Genomic DNA, 25,069 nt, shown 5'->3' with positions numbered 1-25,069 from the left:
GGAACAAAGAATCCTGCACATACTCTTGACTTCACAGTCTCACTGCAAGTTTCTGGTATGCAAACATCACAGTTTATATTGCTACTATATCTTCCAAAAGGCCTGGCATAGCACATAATAGGTCCTCATTCATTCATTTATTGGTCATTTCAAAAGTATTAAACCGGTCAATGATGAAGAGAAGTTCGGGAAAATGTATCAAGTGTTTTTCTACAAAATAAAAATATAATTAAACATTCAATTATATTTTCAACCTCCACTTCTTATACTGTGAATTGCAATGCATTTTTTAAATACATGTTTTTGAACCCAGGGAAAAGAATGATCTTGACTGAATATTCATTGTGAATAACCTGCCTGTCACCTGAGTTCTGCACTACCCAAAGTGAAAGGGTAGACTGAGCTTCGCAAACTCAGGAAAAATCACATTGTTATTTTTATTGCATGCTTTGCCTGAGAAGGAACCGAGATTTGCTGCCATTTCTGCATCAGGGCTCTCAATCAGTGACAGAATGAAATTGATTTATTTCCCATTTTGACTTGTAAAAATCTGAAAATTTAGATCTTACCCTTTTTTCTCTCAGAGACAAAACACAATAGACAGACAGGAGCCCGTTTCCTCCGCAAATATTCCCATAGCCAAGGCAACACCTAGGTCCTTCCATCTAACTTCTCACTCCCTTTACTACATGTTTAAACTCCCCTGACTCATTCAAGTTTAAACCAAAAGCCCAAGGTTCACACTAAGGTCATTTCAAGCTCCAAAGCACAGCACACTCCAAAAAATGTGTGATACCTGAGGACCCCAAAGAGAAGAACAAGGAAGGACCTTCCTGCCCTCAGTGGACACTAATGTCTTTGGGGCTTTTGACGGGGCAACCTCAGTGGTGGCAGGGAAGCTGGATACAATCAGCACAGAGCTAAACTGTATGTCAGAGAAAACTCATAAAAACTTTTTCCTTAGTTAACACCATTTTATTTTTTTTTTCAACGTTTTTTTTTTTTTTTTATTCATTCCTGGGACAGAGAGAGACAGAGCATGAACGGGGTAGGGGCAGAGAGAGAGGGAGACACAGAATCGGAAACAGGCTCCAGGCTCCGAGCCATCAGCCCAGAGCCTGACGCGGGGCTCGAACTCACGGACCGCGAGATCGTGACCTGGCTGAAGCCGGACGCTTAACCGACCGCGCCACCCAGGCGCCCCAATTAACACCATTTTATAGAGATCTAAGTTGACCTGTTATTCCTTCAGGAAAAAACAGTAAGTCCCTAGAATTCTTTTACCCTGCAATTCATCACCTAGATCTTTCCCAGAACTAAACTGAATCACACCTCATTAGAAAGAATCAAAGATGTCCACAAGTTAGGCATAACTCTAGATTTCTCTCTAGAAATCTCTTATGCTAGGAATACATGTGACACAGAATTAGGGGCACAATCCCACCACTTCTTATGAAAATCTTACTCATTTTGCAAAGCACAGCTCAAAGGCTCCCTCCTGCTTAGAACCTTCCCTCATTGCCCTGACTGAAATACATCTTTTTTCTCCTTCTAAACTTTTACGATTAACTTAGCACTTAGCACAACTAGCTTAGAGTGACATAGCATGTGTCATGCTCACTTCCTTCTCCCCCTCACACACATCTCTTACATTTTGACCCTAGATAAAGGAACTGTGCATTTAAAATCTTTGAATCTCTAGAACATTGCACATTGCTTTGTACACAGAGGGCACTCAATGTTTGCTCCATGACTATTCATTTTATTCCTTGTAGTCTTTTCAGAATTACCACTTTTACAATAGCCTAGAAGCCATACACAGGGACACATCCAAATCTGCCCCACCTACTGTAGATCACAACTCCCACCCTGCATTGTAGCAATATGACCCAAGTTCCAGAGAAATTTAAATAATATAGAAATAATGAAAAAAAAACTTAAGACATTTGTTTCTGTTTTCCCAAGTTCCTTAACTGAACTTTTTTTGTTTATTTCAGATCTTTCAACAGAAACCATAGGTGGAATACTGTCGAATGTGTGGATCACAGGGTATAGTTTGGCATTCTGAGCAGAGCTTGAAATCCTTCCCACTCCCACTACCCATCAGAGGCCCCTTAAGGAAAGGTTGAGGGTACGTCTGGGGCACCACAGAGAACACTTTGATAATCACTAATTCTGATTCGCCTCCTCAGATTCTCAAATAGGCCACAGGAGTCTGAGAGAGTGGCTGAAATCCACAATAAATGGATGAGCCCTGGTTCCTGGGGCCACTGAACCCTACTGATTCCCCACAAGACTGACTTCATTGCACCCAAAAAGGAAGCCCAGGGTTCATCTTTGCTTCAGCAGTTCAGGGCTTGTTGTTAGACAGGTACTTTGCTTCGTTTTATTCACCCTATTGATTCTTTGAACCTAATCCAGAGAATAAACACCAACCAGGACCAAACATATGGTCAAGTCTTTAGCTTAATTTTTGTGTTTGGAGAGAAAAGCATCTTGGGCTGAGTTCAACCAAGCTGGGAGTCCAAGGAGTGATTAAAAACAAAACAAAACACAACACAATGTATCATAATCCTACCTGAACATAAGGAAGCCTGCCACTTGGCACAGGAGCTATTTACTTTGTCGAATCCCCATGTGAAATGTTTGCTGGGTTGTAATCATATATAATATCACGGTAACAAACTAGATGTTTATAGAAAAATAGGTCCTAAGGGCCAGAAACTCTAAGAGAAAATACATTCACTTTCCTTTTCCTTATTTTTTTTCCTTTCAAAATGTAAATGAATGGTATAAATGTTTGATTCAGGTTTAGGCCCCCGACGGATAAAATATTTATGACATTTGTTTTAAGTTCTTGAATAGTCAATTCAAAATTGTTCCTCCTAGTTTTTTCTTTTCCTGAAAGGAAATATAGATTTGAAACTTTGTCTATTATCCAGATATTTAAGGCATTTAATTTTAATTGAGCTCATTTATCCTACTTTATATTTAATGTGTTTTCTTATATTGTGAGAGCCCTCTGCTGGTTGAGAAAACACTAAGTCTCTCTGCTCACAAGAACAGAAATACAGCTCATTACCAACCAAAGCTCTTCTTTACTGAGATAGCGATTTCAAGTTCTATTAGAAATGGATGCTCATTAAAATTTCTATTAACTCTCACCTACTCATAGAATGGTACATTATTTTTATGCAGTTTCTAAGATTAAAAAAAAAAGAGCTTCAATGCTTACATTATGTCTTTAAATCCAAATAAGAAAACACTGATTATGCATAAATATATTTTCTTTTCAATCAGATTGGGAATAGTTAGCAATTTACATCTAAATTGAGATACAATTTGCCACCAATGGCAAATTGGCTCCTGGAGCCCTTTATGAGATGGTATGCTCTGTGTCCTCTTTAATTTGTGTCCAAGTCACAAACAGACACAACTGGTTTGTTTTTGGTTTTATGTTTCTGTTTTTTTTTTTAGAGAGAGAGAGCGTATATGTGCAGGTGTGCGAGCAGGGAGGGGCAGAAGGAGGGAGAGAGAGAGAGAAAACCTGAAGCAGGCTTCATGCTCAGTGTGGTGCTTGGCGCAGGGCTCAATCCACGACCCTGGGATCATGACCTGAGCCGAAATCAAGAGTCAGACGCTCAACCAACCGAGCCACCTAGGCTCCCCTCAACACAACTATTTTATACTTTCATAGTGCCTAGGTACATAGCATCAAATTTAAGCCTCAAGTTTTGATATATTGTGCAAGTAATTAAACAATGTACCTACCAGACACTTTATAAGTATCCTGCCATACAGACAATTACAGCAGGCAAAACTAAATGCGGCAAAGTCTTCATCAAGTGGGACAATTCACTAAAATTTGTGAAATGGTAAAGCCAGGATATATATATTAAGGAAAGACTATACAGATGAAGCTGTTCCTTGGGCCTATAATTTTGGAATACGTAATGCCTACATGCCTCAAAAACTCTCTCTTTAACGGACTCTAAATTTTTGGAGTGAAAGTTAAATAGCGCATAAACAGGTTTCAAGGTACCTACTGCTATATGATTCTTCATGTCATTGATTTAAAGGCACCGCCCAAAATATGAGATGAAAACACTATAATCATAGTCCTTCCACATTTTCTCTGCAAGAATAAGGTAAGAGCCAAACAAATCAGCAAAGCTGAAGGCAAAGATTTGGTCAGTGGAACCAGCACATCACGAGATGTTAGTGGTGATGCTACGGGATTACTGTAGGACTGAGACGATGGTATGTGACTGTGGCAATTTGAAGAGGACTGATTCCTTGATTTAGTTCTACAGAGCTGTGCTTTGAATGCCAAACTGTTACACAAACTAATTTCATGACCACATGCAGTGTTAAAGCATCATTAACAGACTTCGGTAAATCAAAAGTATGCAATCCTCCAACACGAAAATGTCACTGAGCACATCTGACTCAGGCAAAAAGCCAGGATTAGATGATGTCAAAGGTCTGCACTTTGGTAGTTTATTGCAGTCATTGCCACCAAGGTGTTCATGCCTCACTGTGTGCACACCACTCTAGGATGTGACATTGGTGGTCCTCTGATCAGTAGGTGGAGTCTGTTTTCTCCACCTTGAATCTGGGCCTGACCCTATGACTTGCTCTAGTCAATGAGACAAAACAACCATGACTTAAGCAGAGGTTTTTAATGTGCTTCAGCTTCACGGCTTGCCCTCTTTCACTTCTAGGAACGTCTTTGCCACCATGTAACAAGTTCCAGCTAGGCTACTAAAGAGGAGAAAATCTGAGGAACCAATTTCCATGTAAGTGAGATCAACCTAGACCACTCAGCTCTAGCCGAGCCACAAGTAGACCGCAACAAGCAGCCAAGTCCAGGAAACATCACAATCTATACAGTAAATGTTGTTCCAAACCACTAAGTTTTGGGGTGGTTTGTTATGTAGCAAAAGCTGTTAACAGCTACTTCCATCATAAAGCCCAAACTTTGACTATGGTTTGTTATAGTCCATGACCACATTTTTCTGGAGATGGAATCTTGAGTCATTTGATAAATTCTTTACTCCATGATCTAAGGAATGATACTAGCTCCAGACTGATCTGCTTCCAGAAAGAGAATGATAGTCATCAAAAATAGCAGCTTGTATTTCACAGGAAAATTCTGTTTCCTTGTTGTCTTAATTATTGTCTACTAACCACATATCCATGGGAAAGGGATGTTGAGACCTAGTAAAATGGACCTAAAAACCAAGGGTATAAGGAATTTTTATCTTGAGAAACGTTCACATGAAAGTTATATAAGTATTTTAACTAGCCTCAGACTCAGTAGGATTCATTGTATGGCATAGATGCTTAAATAGAGGCTCCATCCAGAGAATGATAGAGATAATATTCATAGAGACAATAATCTAGAAGACTAGCTCTTGTTTTGGGTGCTGCATTTAAAGACGAGATTAGGTCCTAAGGAGAATAATTAAGATGTGGAAGTTCAGAAAACCATGAGACAAGTAAGAGTTAAGGGAACCTCAGAGAAAACTTCCCAATATTTTTACAAATGAAATTATAATTATGAATGAGGGAATGGTTTTAATTTTATTTTTCTAGGTTCAAGAACTAAGACCAACAAGTGCAGGAAGTTAAAGACAGAACTTTGTAATATTTAAAGGGGTACTACAATCAAATACGTTGCCTTGAACCACAGTGAGGTTGTTGTCACTGGGTGTGTTCAAAGATTGTTCATCTTTGCCCAGGGATATGGTAGAAAGAATTCATGTACTGAGAGAAACACTTGAGAAGCTGACATCCAAACCGACCTTCTTAATCCAAGGTTCTATGTTTCCGTATGAAACATCTGCATGCATCTCTCTACGTTTGTCTTTTCAAAACCTAATAAAGCAAATCTTTGGCAACCTCATCTTGTTGGTAGCCCCACCAGTCTTCCAACTTGGTCTTGATCTGAGAGGATATGAGAGAGAAGAGGTGCTAACAGAAGAATCTAAGAAATTAATTCCTTCAGCCTTCTGCCTCTTACTTGGACACACGTTTAAATGGATTAGCTTTGTTCTAATAATAAAGAACAAATCAGATGTCACTTTTTGACATTTTCACATAAAAAATGTTTTCTGAGTTGAATAAGGTAAAACTGTATTTACTATTAAAAAGAGAGAGAAAATCATTGTCATATTGTAAGGAAATAATAGTGTAGAGTATCTTATAAGTAACTGGTATGTTTCATCTTAAGAAAAAATAGGTGTGTTGCTAATAATTTTTTAATCTCATAAACTCTCAGTAATATGTTGTAGATAGCATTGTTAGTGAAGATATTAATAACCTACCTAGTACCAAAATGAATAAATATAACTTTGTTTATTTATTTTAAATGTTTATTTTTGAGAGAGAGAGAGAGAGAGAGAGAGAGCAAGCAGGGGAGGGGCAGAGAAAGAGGGGGACAGAGGATCTGAAGCAGACTCTGTACTGACATCAAAGAGCCAGATTCAGGGCTCAAACTCACGAACCATGAGATCACGACCTGAGCCGAAGCCAAGAGCTGGACACTTAACTGACTGAGCCACTCAAGCACCCAACACTATTTAAATAATTATGTTTAATATTTATGGAAAAGTGTCATGAACTGAGATGGAATATCTCTAACAGCCCACATATCAGCTCACATGACACTGAATGGCATTTGACCATAGTACTTGCTTCATATTAAAAACACTACCACTAACCAGAAGCTCAGATGCTGTGCAGCATCCTGCCCCCATGAATCAGACCTCTTGGACATTGATGTCTGAGGATAGACTCAGAATATACTCCACCTTTTCTCCTCTCATGATTTATTGACCCAGCCTTCTCTTAATTATTTTTATTATCTCTATCTCTCCCCACCTATACATCCTAAGTATATGTTTTCTCTAAAGCTTTTGCCTTAATAATATTAGCAAAGGGTTAGAGTGTACCATGTTCCAGGCACTGTGAGTTTTTATGCTTCATCTCACTTAATTCTCAAAATACCAAATGTTGTAGGTATTTTATTATCTTCATCTTAAAGAAATTGACCAAATAACTGGACAATACCCATACTAGCAAGGAAAAGAACTTACTCTTGTATCCAGATGTCTGCTTCCACTTTACTTTGCTACTCTTATTTTCCGGGGAGGAGCTCCCAAAATGTGAAAATGAAGATCCCAATGGATACAGTGTAAACCTTGGCAAGTGATCAGATATGAGTAAGAGAAAGATGGAGTAAAAGAAAACCGAGATTTTGAGTCTCTGTGACTGGGAAAATTGTGGGGTCACTAATCAAAAGCAGAGAACTGAAATAAGTAACTAATGATGAGGCATCATTCTATGCTAGTCTTTTTTTTTTTAATGTTTAGGTAAAATATCTGTAAAATTAAAATACCCTACAAGATTAGAGCTGCAAATAGACTTGAAGACTAGAAAAAGAGAAAGATAATAATGGATGTGATAAAGAGAGAGCAGAAGATGGCAATGGGACTTCTGTTTGGTGAAATTAGAAAACACTGGAGCAGTTGGTTATGTGGGTCACAAAAGAAAACCAACAAAGTGTTGATATGAAAATTAGACAATGAGCCTAGATAATGCTGATAATACAACTTCGTTGGAGACTTCTTCGCTATGACTTTAGATATTCTCCAATAATGCCCTTGGTTATACTAGAGGAAAAGAGGAAAAACGGATGAAGGGGGTTGCGTAGGACTGGGAATGGACAAACTTGGGAGCTCCACAGAGCCTGTCCAGCAGGTGATAACAGACTAAGTATTACCATATTCCTGAACACAGTAAGGGAGGGAAACAAGTGAAACCAAAATTGTGACTATAAGCTGAGAGAAGTAGAAAAGGCAAAAGGACACACAATATCACTGATGATAGAACAAGTTCAATAGAGAGACAAGGGGATAGACAGAAGGACAGAACATTGGGGCCACAGCAGGATGTTTCTAAGTTTAAGATCTTGAATGTGGAGAAGTTCCACCTGATGAAGTAATTCAGGGTGTGACTATGCTGCTAAACAGTAGAATTGAAAGCCAGGGAGGGGGCGCCTGGGTGGCTCAGTCGGTTAAGCATCCGACTTCGGCTCAGGTCATGATCTCACAGTCTGTGAGTTCGAGCCCCGCATCAGGCTCTGTGCTGACAGCTCAGAGCCTGGAGCCTGCTTCACATTCTGTGTATCCCTCTCTCTCTGACCCTCCCCCGTTCATGCTCTGTCTCTCTCTGTCTCAAAATAAATAAACATTAAAAAAAATTTTTTTTTAAATAAATTAAAAAAAAAAAAAGAAAGCCAGGGAGATGAAGGTTAAGAACTTTGCAGCCTTGATTTTAAAGGGTCCAAGCTCTAGAGTCAGACACACCCAAAGCTGAATCCTCACTCTGCCACTTGTGATCTGAAGGTATTTACACTGTTTCGTAAATTCTCTAAGCTTTACTTTTCTTCAGGTACGAAACTGGGGGTGGGAAAGATGATAGTAGTACTATTCACCGAACTATTTTACAATGTACAAGAGAACAAGGAGGCAAAATGCTTGGCAGAGTGTATCATCCAAGTTAGCTTTTACTGTTATTGTCATTGTTGTTGCTAACAAAAACTATCCTCAATTAAGTAGAAAAAAAAAGGACAAAGAAGCAATCACACAAGAAAATATTGCCTAATTTAAATTCCAAGAACCTGACTTAGGCTCAAATTTCAGACTTCTCTAACCCCGTGCCTTCTGAAGTGGAGGGAACAGGCCAGGAACAAATAATTTATGACTTTGATGAAGGAGGCTTGAAGATTAAACATCTACTGTGTCTATAAGATCCAAGGCAAGAGGGGTAGACAAATGTTCAGAAGATTCTCCATCCATTTGGACCTCTGATGAAATTGCTAATGATTAAGAAAATGACCACAAAGGATACTGATGACTTCCAAAAAAAAAAAAGAAGAAGAAGATAAGATAAAGTTCTAAGTTCATTGATTCCATAATTAAATACAAAAATATCAACATGAGATATGATTGTACTTACTCGTGAAGAAGTGGGTCACATTACTAAGTATAATCTTCAAAGACAACTAAGAAGTGGGATACACTCCAATAGGCACCATCTCCAAAGTACTCCTTTTATTGAAAAGTTAGTTACCTAGGGATAAATTCTCAGAAAGCTCTTATATTGTAAAGAAGATTGTGTACATGTATAATGAGAAGGTCTATAACTTTCATCAGATTTTCAAAGAAGAATATGGCCCAAACATTTAAAAACCACTTCTCATATATATGGGAAATATTTTCAAGAGGTTTAAAATAGAATGGTTTCAAAACCTAACAAAACATCTAACTTTACATTGATTACATTGGTGGTTTATGACACTACTTATTTAATATCATAACACATTCCCATAAAGAAACCAAAATTATCCAACATTCCCCACCCCCCACTCATCCTCCCACTCATCTTTCCTGGGACCCAGGAAATAAATGAAGTGAGTTCTTCAGTTTTCCAAGCTGTGTACAGGAAAAGGGAACCTAAGCAGAACCTGGTAGACACTCTGGGTTGAGGAAACAGAACTAAAAGCCCAGGAGACTAAGATGGCTAGAGTTTACAGGACAAAGTGCTAGAGAATGAAGGGCTTCGTGGAGAACTCTGAAGATGTGCAGAGAGCCAGCTTGCGTTCAGCAGCGTACTCATCAGCACATGCACGTAAGGCAAGTACAGAAGGCTAGCAAGAGAACCTGAAAAGATTAAAAGGGACAGTGTCTGAGAAGGATGCCTGTTCCCAATAATCAGTGGGACATTAGATAAAGATCCCACAATATTATGCTTCCATAATAGGGAATAATTACCTTTGGACTAAAGCTAATTCTGTCTTGAAAATCTTCAAAACAGAACCCCAAACAGCAAACTTTTTCCAAGTAACTTAATTGCATCTCAGCAAAAAAGTTTAAGAATGTTTATAGAAATACAGGGGCGCCTGAGTGCTTAATCAGTTAAGCATCTGACTCTTGATTTCAGCTCAGGTCAGGATCTCATGGGTTTGTGAGATCCAGCCCTGCATCAGGTTCTGCGCTGACAGTGTGAAGCCTGTGTGAAATTGTTTCTCTCCATCTCTCTCTGCCCTTCCTCTGCTTGCTTGGTTTCTCTTTCCCTCAAAATAAATAAACATTAAAAAAAAGAATATTTATAGGAATACAAAAATATCCCAACAAGGAATACTTTTACCCAACCAGATAAGATTCACAATATGCAGAATCCAATAAAAAAAATTACCAGGCAGGTAAAGAAGTAGAAAATATGACTCCCAATGTGGAAAAAAAATCAATCAATTAAAACCAACCCAGAACTGACACAGATACTAGAATTGTCAGGCAAGGAGATTAAAACAAGTTATTATACCTATATCCCATATGTTAAAAAAGCTAGAAGATATATTGAACATGTTAAGTAGAGATATGGAATATATATTTTTTTAAAAATTAAATGCCTGAAGACAAAATTATAATTCCTGAAATTAAAAAAAATAAACTGGATAGGATTAACACAAGATTAGACATTTTACAAGAAAAGATTAGGAATAGATTAGGAGACATAGCGAGAGACACTATCCAAAATGAAAAGGAGTGAGCTATGGAACAACTTCAAGCAGCGTAATATGCATGTAAGTAGAGACTCTGAAAAGAAGAGAAGGAAGGGAAGATCTAAATAATATTTGAAAAAATAAAAGTCTACTAGAACTGATACATGAATTCAGCAAAGTCACAGGATACAAAATCAATAAACAGAAATCAGTTGCATTCTTATACACTAACAATGAAGCAACAGAAAGACAAATAAAGAAACTGATCCTATTCACAATTGCACCAAGAAGCATAAAATACCTAGGAATAAACCTAACCAAAGATGTAAAAGATCTGTATGCTGAAAACTATAGAAAGTTATGAAGGGAATTGAAGAAGATATAAAGAAATGGAAAAACATTCCATGCTCATGGATTGGAAGAATAAATATTGTTAAAATGTCAAAACTACCCAAAGCTATCTACACATTCAATGCAATCCCAATCAAAATTGCACCAGCATTCTTCTCGAAGCTAGAACAAGTAATCCTAAAATTTGTATGGAACCACAAAAGACCCCGAATAGCCAAAGTAATTTTGAAGAAGAAGACCAAAGCGGGAGGCATCACAATCCCAGACTTTAGCCTCTACTACAAAGTTGTAATCATCAAGACAGCATGGTATTGGCACAAAAACAAACACATAGACCAATGGAATAGAATAGAGACTCCAGAATTGGACCCACAAAAGTATGGCCAACTAATCTTTGACAAAGCAGGAAAGAATATCCAATGGAAAAAAGATAGTCTCTTTAACAAATGGTGCTGGGAGAGCTGGACACAACATGCAGAAGAATGAAACTAGACCACTTTCTTACACCATTCACAAAAATAAACTCAAATGGATAAAGACCTGAATGTGAGACAGGAAACCATCAAAACCCTAGAGGAGAAAGCAGGAAAAAACCTCTCTGACCTCAGCCGCAGCAATTTCTTACTTGACACATCTCCAAAGGCAAGGGAATTAAAAGCAAAAATGAACTACTGGGACCTTATGAAGATAAAAACCTTCTGCACTGGAAAGGAAACAATCAACAAAACTAAAAGGCAACCAACGGAATGGGAAAAGATATTTGCAAATGACATATCAGACAAAGGGCTAGTATCCAAAATCTATAAAGAACTCACCAAACTCCACACCTGAAAAACAAATAATCCAGTGAAGAAATGGGCAGAAAACATGAATAGACACTTCTCTAAAGAAGACATCCAGATGGCCAACAGGCACATGAAAAGATGCTCAACGTCACTCCGCATCAGGCCAATACAAATCAAAACCACACTCATATATCACCTCACGCCAGTCAGAGTGGCCAAAATGAACAAATCAGGAAACTACAGATGCTGGTGAGGATGTGGAGAAATGGGAACCCTCTTGCACTGTTGGTGAGAAGGCAAACTGGTACAGCCACTCTGGAAAACAGTGTGGAGGTTCCTCAAAAAATTAAAAACAGATCTACCCTATGACCCAGCAATAGCATTGCTAGGACTTTACCCAAGGGATACAGAAGTGCTGATGCATAAGGGCACTTGCACCCCAATATTTATGGCAGCACTTTCAACAATAGTCAAATTATGGAAAGAGCCTAAATGTCCATCAACTGATGAATGGATAAAGAAATTGTGGTTTATATACACAATGGAATACTACATGGCAATGAGAAATAATGAAATATGGCCTTTTGTAGCAACGTGGATGGAACTGGAGTGTTATGCTAAGTGAAATAAGTCATACAGAGAAAGACAGATACCATCTGTTTTCACTCTTATGTGGCCCTGAGAAACTTAACAGAAGACCATGGGGGAAGGGAAAGAAAAAAAAAAAGTTAGAGAGGGAGTGAGCCAAAACATAAAAGACTCTTAAAAACTGAGAACAATCTGAGGGTTGATGGGGGGTGGGAGGGAGGGCAGGGTGAGTGATGGGTATTGAGGAGGGCACCTGTTGGGATGAGCACTGGATGTTGTACAGAAACCAATTTGACAATAAATTTCATATTAAAAAAAAAAAAAAAAGAAAAAAGAATGGCTGAAACTGTTCCAAATTAGATTAAAAGAAAAAACTATACATCCAAGAATGTCAATGAACCCTAAGCAAAAGAAACATGAAGAAAGCTATACCAAGATATATCATAATCAAGTTTCTGAAATCAAGTGATTAAAAGAAAAATCTTAAAAGCAGCAAGGGGAAGGAGAAGACACACATACAGAGGAACAAAGATAAGGATGACAGCATATGTTTTATCAGAAGTAATGCAAATGGAAGATAGAGGAGCAATGTCTCTTAAGTACTAAAAGAAAAAAAAATCCTTTCAACCTTAGAATTCTATATCCAGCAAAGATATCTTATAAGAACCAAAGATGGAATTTTTTCAGACATAAAAGTGCTGAAAGAATTCACCTACAGCAGACCCACACTACAATAATAGTGTATAAGAAGCCCTTCACATAAAAGCAAAGTGATGCTGAATGATTTAATACTCTACACCAAAGAATAAAGAGAAACAGAAATTAAAATTGCACAAGTTAGAGCACTACCAAACTCACCTGATGAGGTCATCATCACCCTGACACCAAAACCAGATAAAGACATTAGAAGAATAGAAAACTATATTGACAGAAAGATTAATGGTCACCAAGGGACAGGGGTTGGAGGAAGGGACTGACTGTCAATTGGCATGAGGAATATTTGGGGGTGTGGGGGTGGAAATGCTCTGTATTTCAAATGTATTAATAGATTCACGGGTGTAAATATCTGCCCAAACCCATCAAATTATAATTTAAATGAATACAGTTTATTATATGTAAATTGTACCTCAATAATCTGATTAAAACAAACAAAACAGTGCATCTGGCAGATACTGTGGTTCGGCTCACTCGTAACCAATCCAGTCTCCTTCTAAAGCGTCTTCCTGTACTGTAAAGGCTAGAAACCTAAAAGCCACATTTCCCATTGTCCTCTGTTGTTTTCATATGTGACTGATTCAGTAACCACAGATATACTCATTCACTGGAGACTTTACTTAGGAACAGAATTATGTAGGAAAAGGGGCAGAGAACAAATCATCTGTTTTGCTGGAGAGGACCAAATCCAGAGGCATTTCTGGAGCCAGCACCTTCCTAATTGTGGCACAGGCTTCTTTGGTGGCCCATTTCTGCAGAGAAGTTATACAAGTTCTCTCTGAAAGCTGGCTTAGAGTCTATATTTCTAGTCTATAAACTACCTATGCTTGGTAACAATTCCTTCATTCTTGAACTGAATAAAATAGCACTTTCAATGGATACTGAATTATCAAGCAGTCACAGCTCAATATCAGCTAGTTTAAGAGACCTGCCTAGATCAACAGCTCTTCTACTCCTCTTCATTACCAGAGTCCCCACTCTGATTCATTCTATGTTTTATAGCTCAGTTCCAATGTGGGTTTTATAGATTTCTACTGTAAAAGTTTTATGGTTGGTCCAGAATCAACACACTATTTCTAACCTATTTCCTACTAGAATTTCTAAGATAACTTATGTCCAAACTTCAGGAACACAATTTTTTTGTGTAAAGATCTCCTGATGCCAAATCAACAAGATTATTGCTTTAAAAGTTTCAAGTTGAACTTGCTTCCCCACCCTCCACCCCTCCCAGCCCCCAACTAGCTCCTTGACCCTCCCTCCCCCGATGGAGCATGCCAGGACAGTGAAGATTTGTTTTCTAAAGTAATTTCTTTCCCTTGACTGTTTCATTGCTTCCATCTTTACATAGAAGTCTGGCTGGGAATGAGGGTCATCAGGAAAAAAGAGCTGAGCATTCTTGTTAATTCCTCTGCTCTTTCCCATTGTACTCTGTTAAGGTCCTTGCAGTGGAGACCCATCCCTGGGTCTGGCACCACCTATCCCTGGGTCTGGCAGCAATGATGCAGGAAAATAAGGGAGCTGTTGCAAAACGGCCTCATGCTCTCTCCACCCCATCTCACTGTCTCCCACAGTGTGCCTCCATATGCCTGTTTCTGTTCTGTCGACTTCATTCTCTGCCCCTCTCAATTTCTCTCTCTCCCTCCTTTCAAACAGTTGTATTGCACAGATGATTCATACATCTTGATTTTTCTCACTCATCTAAATTTAAGCTAAATCAAATGGTTTCGTGTGACTGTTTAAAACATCACAGATGTTAAGGAAACTACCAACATCAGCTTCTTTTCCTCCCTAGGAATCATGCTTCACCATGTGCCAAAACCCAGCAGAGGGCATCCTTCCATTTCAGATGAATGAACTCTGCAGGGAAAATGCTCTCTCTCCAGTTCCAGCACTGTGTTCCATTTACAACTGCACACTGGAATTTAAATAAAGGGGTTTTTGTAGTAGGAGGGGAGTTTGTTGTAGAAGTTGTTTTCTGGGGTGTTTGCCTCCATTTAAATTATAGATTTAGAAGTAAATCTCCTTTTATAAGAAAAAAATGAAGAGGAAAAAGAAATCCGTCTCTGGTCTCTTTCCAGATTTGGGGCATTAGCTTCAAATTGCAGAAGCAATAAGGTAGCACCTCTGTGATCTTTCCTTCTCTAGGACACTGTATTAATAAAGTAATCACAGAAAAAAGCAATTGAGAAAAAATCTGTACCCCACCTCTCTTGTCTGTCGCACTATCCCTCTGTCCATCAAATGGAAAGAAAAATAGCATTACTTCCTGTTAGATCATCTTAGAAGTAGGAAGAAGATAAGTATGGTCAAAAGCAGTGCATCAGGTAAAGCCAAACTTCCACCTGTATAAGGAGGCAGTCACCCACTATGTTTAATTGGGTAGATCACAGAAACCAAAATTCCACAAAGGGAAATATCTTCTACCATCATCAGAATTTTTCCAGGGTTAAAAGGCAAATGACCAAAACCCTTATCAGTGATTTTTCCCCCTGCTGTGGGTGAGTTTATCAGATCCTTTCATGGTAGGAGAATGTCATAGAGAGAGAAGGAAAGAATATGAAAGGACAATAGAGCATCATACACTCATTCAACATACATTTCTGAGCACTTTGTGCCAAAACCCTTTTCTAGGTATTAAGACTGCATCAGCAAACAAAGTATCAAAGATCCCTTCCTTGAGGTAATGTGCCAAAAAAGCTGGGGTTTGAGGAGTCTGGCAGACCTAACTTTGAGTCCTGGCCCTGTCACTTGACTGGCTTTGTGACTTGAAGCAAAATAATTAATGTTCTCTTTTGCAAAATAAGGATAAAGTTGTTACTATTTATTAAAAACATACTTTGTTCCAGGCACAAGAATTGAGCATTTGTATATATTACATATGGTAAAATTCTCACAATTAGTCTGTGAGAAAGGTTCTATTATGCTTCTCCTTTTACAAATGAGAAAACCCAGGCACAGAGTGATTTCTAAATTGCCCAGAATCACATAGAAGTGTCGGAGCATGAATTTGAAACAAGGCTGTCTTGCTTCTCAACCAGTAGAGCAGAGTTGTTCTCTAAGGCTATCCTGGGGATTCGATGAGATGAATGTGTAAAGCTGAGAGTGCAGTATAGTATCATTATTACTACTATTATTATTAATTTATCACTCATGACTGCCATTGTTGTAGCTTTCTGGGACCTAAGGGTACATGTTGAAATATGATAAAAGAGGCTCAATGCATCAAATCAAAAGTCCTCTGCCTCAGAATGTAGTCTGTGTCCAGCTCAGGTTAAAAGTAGGATTGCAGAAGTCATACCCAGGAATCATGGCTTCACTGCATTTATCTTTCCATAAGATGACAGGCTGTCTCTAACAGTGATGGCTCTAGACAGAATATCAGAACAGTTTCCCTGTAACAAAACATGAGCATTTCCTGCTCTGGATTTTTTCTAACCTTCCCTGAAAGCTGAGGGTTAAGACCAGATGCGAAACAAAGCCAAGATCCAAATATCCATCTGCCTTTTGACAGCAGCTCTTTGTTCCCTGATAAGTGATCTGGGGGGAGTCAGTCCCACTCCCTCAACCACTGGTGTCCCTTGGCTCTTTGTTCTTACTCTTTCTAAAGTGCACTGTCCAGAGCTCTCTTCTCGGGCTTCTTAATGACTGTGCGATTGTGCGTGCTCTTAGATCGATGGGGGTTAATTAACGCTAACAGTATTATTCAAAGAAAAATGAAGCAGTCATGTTTCCTGGCTTCTCTGGGAGTTTTCTCTTCTTCCTGTAAGCCTAAATTTGTGTCTCACACTGACAAATTACCAAAATTCAGAATAATTTTAAACAACAAGCAGATAAAATTCTGGCTCCAGGCCCCATTTCTTATTGATTTTGTTTCAGGACCACCATCTCAGTTTCATTAGGTAGGAAACTGAGTGTTCGATAATGGGGTATAAGAGAATTCACAAATGTACATCTTTATAAATATTCTGTTTTTCTTGTGTGCAATAAAAAATAGTTTTTATCTCACATGTCAAGCTTCATAATGCAAAACTCAAGTCAACTGAACATTTAAAAAATGTATTCCTATTCAAAAAGGCAATTTAATGCTGATTTTATCTCACCATGCTTCTGTAGGGATGAACACTGTTAGCAACACATCATTTGGGACAGAAATAAGTGCTTCAATTCCTTTGGTTTGAACTCCAAAAAAATAGCAAATGTCCCAGGAGTTATGTTGCAAGTTGCCTTGTCATAGGCTTATAGATTTCTAACAATGCTGGTTGGGTTCAATAAAAAAGAAGATTTTCCTTTGAGGAGTACTTACCCCAAGGTAATGGCCATCAATGAACACGACAGGGAGGGAAGGAGCTTCAGAAACACGCCGGCATCGCTCATCTAGCTCTTTTCCATAGTCACCGTTCAAAGCTATGTTTTTCTCTTCAAATTTTACTCGATGGTTTTGGAAGATCTTTCTAACCAGTTCACATCTTTCAAAGGTTGTTCGTACAACACGAAGGCAAGTGGTATAAATCACTACACGGTCAAATTCTAGGTCAGTTGATGGTTGCTGAAGAAAAAACATTGTAGTATAGTGTCAATATTTGCATTTACTTTCTTACATCTTATTATTTTAAGACAATTAGCATTTCAGTGTGTTATACATTAAAAGTATGCAGTAAAGTTGAAGTGCCATATTTCTAAGACATGTTTTTATGTTAGAAAATCTGTAATTAAAAAGTGGATAACAATCAACATAATTTAAATGGCATAATTTAATTCACAGTGTTTTTTTTTTTTTTGTTCTCAGTGGCAAATCAAATAATGGTATATCTTCAATTGATGATGTCTCACATGGCATACCGTGTGGTAAGATAAGGAATGATTGATCTCTCTTGTGTTTTGTAGACATTTTTCAATTACTAGATCTGCCTCTTAAACCCAAAGTAAAAAATGTGACAGAACAGTCAAGGTTAGTATTTCACAATTTGAAAATCCTCCCACTTATCAATTTAACAAAGTTTATGGTCTTCGGGCCACTATTTCCTGGAAAATAACAAGATGTATATCATAGGATTGTTCTGAGGTTTAAGTAGCACAGTAAATGTGCATGCACTCTGTTGAGCAACAGAGCTCCAATGTGCAGCAGGAAAGCTCTGCAGTGACCCAGAGGGAGTGCATAGAAACCAACACCATAGTGGCCAGCGGGTCAGAGCCAGACATGGAAAGGAAGGAAGGAAACAGGTACACTACAACAGAGGCAAGCAACTCTCACAAGCAAGACGATTCTCTGTGTGTGAATCTTGTCTTCTATATTTCCTGCTACATCTGAAGTCAGTGACTGCATTCCTGAGAAAACCTGCCCAGTACTGCTAGGGCCACACAACATAGGCCCTGACAACATTAGGAAAGATCCTCTTCTTCCTTGTCACAGTCTTCCTTGAGGGAGATTAAACGAAATACAACTATACCATGAGACCAAGGGATACGTGAGTTTTCATTGGGCCACGGTCGTTGAAACACAAGGACGCAACTTACAAACCCCTGTTAAGGCAAAACTTTGATTGGAAACCAGTCCAGACAACTAAATGCTAGAATCAGAAGGTAGGATACTAAGCTCCACCACTTTGTATTCAAAGAAGTCAGAACAGTGCATCGGAGGTGAATGTACACATAGTCCTAAAAAGGTCTAAAGTCATTAAGATGGCAAGGCAATGATGTCCACCTCACCAAGAAAGAGGACATTTTTTCCTGATGACACAATATATCAGGGATGAAAGAATCACTGCTTCCCTCAATAGAGTTTATGCGCTAAGCTGAAAACCCAGAGACTTGGGGGGACCAAACAGGTGTCATAAATGCTGGGCCAGACCAGAAATAAAAGAGATATTAGTGAGAGGTAAAAAGTCATCTGGAAGATAAAAAATGTCACTCAGCTTTAGGCAAGCTTCAGGCTGCCAGGCACGTTACTCACTGTTGTCAGACATGATTGTTTAATTAATTAATTAATTTATTTATTTATTTATGACATGATTATTTTAAATATAATCTTGAAATCTGATTTTTTTAGGTTATTTATTTATTTATTTATTTAAGAGAGACAGAGAGAGCATGAGCAGGGGAGGGGCAGAAAGAGAGGGAGAGAGAAAATCCCAAGCAGGCTTCACACTGTCAGCACAGAGGCAGATGCAGGGCTTGATCCCATGAACCATGAGATCATGACCTGAGCTGAAATCAAGAGTTGGACACTTAACCGACTGAGCCACCCAGGTACCCCAAAATCTGGCGTTTTATGGAAAATTTTATTCTTTCCAAATGCCAGACCCTCATTAAAAATGTATTCAGACCATGTGGACCACAATATTTGAAGGCTGAATTTGGCCTATACACTGTTAATTAATACTGGAGTAGAGAAACATTAGATACATCTAGACTCTGCCACTGGCCATCTTTGTGTTTTGGAGAAGCTAATGAACTAGTAAGCCTCAAACTAGTAAGTTTTGTCAACTGTCAAATGTGATCTACCTAGCAGGTTTGCTGAGGAGACTAACCAAGAAAATGAAAACAACTAGTGTAGGGCTTGACATGTACTACTGTGCTCAGTTACACAGTATTACACTCCACATTGTGGGATTTGTAAGATTAAAAACACAAACAAGAATGAATCAGTGGAGAAAAAAATGAGTGGAGTTAATGACAAGAAAGGGGGATTGTTACTATGCTCTAGATGAAGAAGCATTGGTTTTATCTTCATGTTCATGGTTATGGGCAAGTAGGGAATCAAGAAACTCACGACAAATACTGCAGCTCCTGGAATTGCACTCAGGGTCCCTTTTCTCTGATGACATTATGTGCGTAAGTATGCATTGTTCCTCGGGCTGCAAGGCTGCTAGATCCACATTTGATTCCACCAACATGTTCCACTTTTTTCAGTAGCTACACTTAACTTTTGAAATATTTGAGAAGACATACATTTTCCCCATGAGTAGAGGTGGGAGAGTTTAAGATCAGACCATTCTGCTGTCACAGTAACCAGCTCACATAGGATTCTCTTTGCTTGTACCACTTCTCTGTGTGTCTCTGTGTGTCTCTAAGGGACACGCATTTAAAAAGTAGTAATAAGATGGACCCCTATTAGTGGCCATGTTGGATGCTGTTTAATGTAAAAGGAAACAAAAATATCACTTTACCTCCTGTTGAGAATGAGCTTCACCTGCAATCAATGGATCTCCAAATGTGTTGGATATTAGAATAAATTGGGGAGTTTTTAAAAATGCCCAAAGCCCAGGCCAAGTACATAATAATTAAATCCGAATCACCAGGAGTGAAAATCTCAGAATTGTGATTTTTTTTTTTTTTTAGAGCTCTGAAGGTTATTCCAATGTGCAACCAAATTCTACTAGTTAGATACCAGTTGGAAATGCAGAAAAAAGGCTTCACCCTAGATCTGCTGAGTCAGAATCTGCATTTTAACAAGTTCTCTGGGGAATTTGGATTCATATTACATTTTAAGGATCCCCACTGCAATCACACTGACAGCTTGACCTGACAGAGAAACTGAGCTTATGTCCCTTTAAAATAACCGCTAGTCATTCATTCAGTTACTAGAATCATTTATTTGCCAAACATGGTGCTAAGGTACTAGATATATAATGGTAAACAAACAATATTGTTCCCTAACAACCTGAAGCTCATAGTTTTTTTTTATTTACATAAATAAATATAGATTCACAAACTGTTAAGTGTTGGAAAGGAAATGCACAAGTTGTTATCAGAAGCTACTGAAGGTGTGCCTTTTCTTGTTTCAGAGTTTGAGAAAGTGTTTTCTGATATTTGAGCTCTGCTCTGAAGGACAAGAAGGAGTTAGAGAAATTAAGTAGGTAAGAAAGCATGAGGTAAAGTATTATAGGTAAGTGCAAAGACCTTGAGATGGGAGGAAGACGGCATGTTTGAGACTCTGAAAGAAGGTCTTTTGGGACACCTGGGCTACTCGGTCGGTTAGGCGTCTGACTTCAGCTCAGGTCATGATCTCAGGGTTCGTGAGTTCAAGCCCTGCGTCGGGCTCTGTGTTGACAGCTCTGAGCCTGGAGCCTGCTTTGGATTCTTTGTCTCCCTCTCCCCCTCCCCAGCTTGTGCTCTATCTCTCCCTCTCTCACTCAAAAATAAATAAACATTAAAAATTTAAAAATAAAAAAAAAAAGAAAGTCTTTTGCCAAAACACAAAGAAAGAGAACTACAGTAGTACTGATGATTCTGGACAGGTATGCAGGATCTGTATCATGTTGTACCTTTATAACCACCTTAAAGATCTGTGAGCTTCAACCTCAGAGCAATGGGAAATTCCTGAAGGTTTTTAAGGAGGAAGGGAGGAATTTACATTAAAAAAAAGTAAGTGCAGCAGGGCGAGTGCAGATAGTTGCACAGAATGTGTATAGCAGGGTCTAAATGAATGATTCCTTCAGGGCTGTGTAGCCCACAACTGGAGCAATCATACTCAGTCTTATTCCCAACTCCCTTGGTCTGAGAACTGAGACTGAATACGGGATAAAATGAGGGTAGGAAATTTGGTTATCTATTGGAATAAGCTGTTAAGGAAAGTGTTCTAAAAAGACCTTATTGAACAATTTTTGGGGGTATGATTTGGAAGTAGATCTTCCTAGAGGTAGAAGTAGGTTGAATGATTTCCCAAAGTCTTTTCCAGTTTTATAAGATGAATTTAAATGATATTGTCTTTGGCAAAAAGAAAAAAAAAATCCTCTTCTACATTTGTGTCATTTTCTGTCCCTCAACAGATTTGTCAAAGCATCTGGCCAGAAATCTAAAAATAGCCGCTCAGTGGTTACTGTCCTTCTTCTCCCTTCCTAGGGGTTACCATGGGAATAGCGTAATGAAGGATGGATGCATCTGAGACAGTGCTGAGAAGCCATTGGGATTTGCAGCCTGCTTGTTTTGAGAGAGCCGACCTAGATATTCATAAAGGCAGGCCACTTCTTCCCTTCCACTGATTAAACAGATGAATCTTAGGAGTGACCTGAAGCCTCACCAGAGCCTGCAGCAAATGCAGATACGTTGGCGAGGGACGGAAATTGCTACGCACAAGACATAGAGGTTACGCAATAGCCAATTTATGTCCTCAACCTGCACCTGCCTTGCAAGAGCCACTGTGAAATTGTAGTATTCCAGTTACTTCATCATCTTGGGGCAATTCTGGAGCCCCCATGCCCACTGAAGCCCCCATGCCCACAGGAGCTGCCACTGGAATTCAGGCCAAGAATTAGTCCCCACCGCTCCCTGACAGAGGATCCCTGGAGCAGACCCAGCTCCTCAGGCTGGAGGAAATCCAGTGGGTTATTTCCATTTGACCCTTTGCCTGTCCAGCCTGGCAATGGTTTAAAAAGGCCTCCTGAAATAGGGGCCCCCAGACACCTCCAGGAATTCAGGTCTTAAACAAAAATAAAAACCAAAACCAAAAGTAACATTTTAAACATCAATGGCAGATAGAATGCTAGAACTTTACATTCATTTAATCCTTACAATCGCTTACACTTTGTTATTGCCTGCTTTATTTGTAGACTGAGAAAGCTAGGCTCAGAGAGGATAAGTGTCCTAAACAGGGTGACAGAATCAAAATTCAGTAATTTAGAAAACTGGAACCAGATGCACATCTTTCCAAAATCCACGTGTTTCCACTGAGCCAAGATGAACCACCAAATGATCCTCTGGTTTTATTACTATCTCCCCAGGATAAAGCTGTTGCCCAAACACAGATGGCTATAGACCTAATTCATCACCTGTGAGAAATGTTTGTGATTTAAAGAGGTTTAACTCTTTCCTAAATTATGTTCACACATGTAACAGGAAGTAACATCACAAGAGGGGCATTTTAAACTTTCTTCTTTCAGTCTGAAGATATTCCTTGGAGATGGGGAAGGTGTAGAGATCTTTCCTCCTCTACCTGAGAACAAAGAGGTGAAATGATTAGTTTAGAGCCACACAGCATGTCAGAAGGTAAACTGGGACTAGACTCAGACAGACTTTTTGATTAGCAGGCAATGGGCGAAACTGGCTCCAGGAAACACCGTTTTCTTTCTTTCTTTCTTTTCTTTCTTTCTTTCTTTCTTTCTTTCTTTCTTTCTTTCTTTCTTTCTTTCTTTCTTTCTTTCCTCCTTTCCTCCTTTCCTTCTTCCTTCCTTCCTTTCTTTCTTGTTTATTTTTTAAGTATGCTTCATGCCCAGCACAGAGCACTGCAATGCAGTGCTCGAACTCACAACCCCAAGATCATGACCTGAACTGAGATGAAGAGTCAGATGTTTAAGCAACTGAGTCACCCAGGTGCCCCCTGGAACTGCCATTTTAAAGAGCAAGTGCTTGCCTGTGGAAGCAGGGCTGTGGGCCTTTGTAAAGGATGAGAATTTTATATCTCTTTCTTTCTCTCTCTCTCTGTCTCTGTCTCTCTCTCTCCCCCTCCCTCTCTATGCTATTCTGTAAATCCCTATAGCTATATGCATGTTCTGAGATGCACCCCCCAGGGAACTTCTCTGTGTCTCTTTATAAGACACAGATTATAAAAACAATTATAATAATTATTAGTTACTGTATGACTGCATAGATATGTAGTTCTTGGGACTTTACATGTAGAACTTTCATTTATCAAGAGATAAGGATTATAATTCAAGCTTTACAAATAAGGAAACTAAAGCTTAGAATAAACTTAAGGTGCCCAAATACCTCAGGAAAAAAGGAACAGAACCAAAATTTTAACCTGGGTCTGCCTCCTAAGTCCTTGCTTTTGCCACAGGAAGATACTATATACCCCTCTTAAATACACCCAACCAATGGGCCATACTGTTCTAGAACTGAGTGATGAAATATACCATGGACGAACTGTCACAGGGACAGTCCTAGAAATTCCCCTCACTCATCCCTCCACTTCATTCTACTATCTCTGGCTGGATGTCATTGCTTTACACAGACCTTCACCCATCATCATATGGAAAATGGGCCCTCTACCTTCATACCCAATTCTTTCCTTTATAGTACCTAGCATTGCTAGACATTACCTTGTGTTTGGTTATTGATTTGCTGTCTGTTCCCCCCAAATAAAATATTACCCTGCCAAAGCAGGAACTAAGTTTTGTAGTTTTGTTTACAAGAATTAAGAACCAAAAATATGACCCGGTACGTCGTAGATGCTCAATAAGTACCTTCTGGCCTCTTTCCCACACATTTAATTAGAACTTAGTTTGAATTTGCCTCTTAAAAACTGTACATTCTTGGACAGTTATTTAATCTCTTCAAATTTGAGTTTTTCTTATCTATAAAATAGGGACACAAATGCCTCCTTCATAAGGATGTTTTCGGATTCAATCATTTACTGAATAGAAAAGCCCTTGGCATGAATCCTGATGCATAATAAACACTCAACAAATGTTACCTTTTGATTATTAGTATTACCATTATTATAAAATGTTATCGACACACACCACCAACAGCACTATCACCCCCATCATTATAACCAACTATGTGAATCAGACTAACTTCATCTCGGACAATTCCGCCATGATAACCACTCAGAGACCTGAAGCCTTGAGCACAGCATCCCCCCCTCCACATTCTTTCTTTTTATTTAATCACACACATAATAACCCTTAAGTACACCCTTGAGGCATAGTGTTCTTGATCTGCCCTGGAGCTATGACTATGACCCACAACTATTCTCAAACATTTCCCCCCAGTTGTTCCTCATCAGTACTCCCAGCCTCTAGGAGACAAAAGCAGGTCTTACAGGAAGTGGGGTTGTGGACATCTCCTCATCTTGGGCAGAAGCCCAAGACTGCTGTCCATAAATCCCCTTAATAAGCCATTTCTTATCAAGTTGGACTTATCTGCCTTTTTCTTCAGTCTCCCATCTCCTTCAGCGTTTGGAGGTCATTTTGCGCATACCTCCCTTTCATGGAACACCAAGTCCAAATTCACATGTCATCAGCCTCATAAGCCTGAATGGCAAAGTTAAACCTCATATTTACACAATGATCTAAAATTAAATCTTTTTAATGAGTTAAATTTCCAGTTACATTTGTTTGGA

The 25,069-nt window shown here is 38.9% G+C and overlaps 1 protein-coding gene across 1 annotated transcript in view; it reads right to left on the bottom strand.

The window, feature by feature from the left end:
• Positions 1 to 25,069, bottom strand: part of GRXCR1 (glutaredoxin and cysteine rich domain containing 1) — a 127,553-nt gene that overhangs the window by 43,402 nt on the left and 59,082 nt on the right. The window contains exon 2 of the mRNA XM_049630443.1: positions 17,312 to 17,554. Within this exon, the coding sequence (XP_049486400.1) occupies positions 17,312 to 17,554 (243 nt within the window). The remainder of the gene's footprint in view (positions 1 to 17,311; positions 17,555 to 25,069) is intronic.

This window comes from Panthera uncia, chromosome B1, assembly GCF_023721935.1.
Source record: "Panthera uncia isolate 11264 chromosome B1, Puncia_PCG_1.0, whole genome shotgun sequence".
NCBI lineage: Eukaryota > Metazoa > Chordata > Mammalia > Carnivora > Felidae > Panthera > Panthera uncia.
The sequence above is the reverse complement of the archived record's forward strand: the minus strand, read 5'-3'. Positions and strand labels throughout refer to the sequence as shown.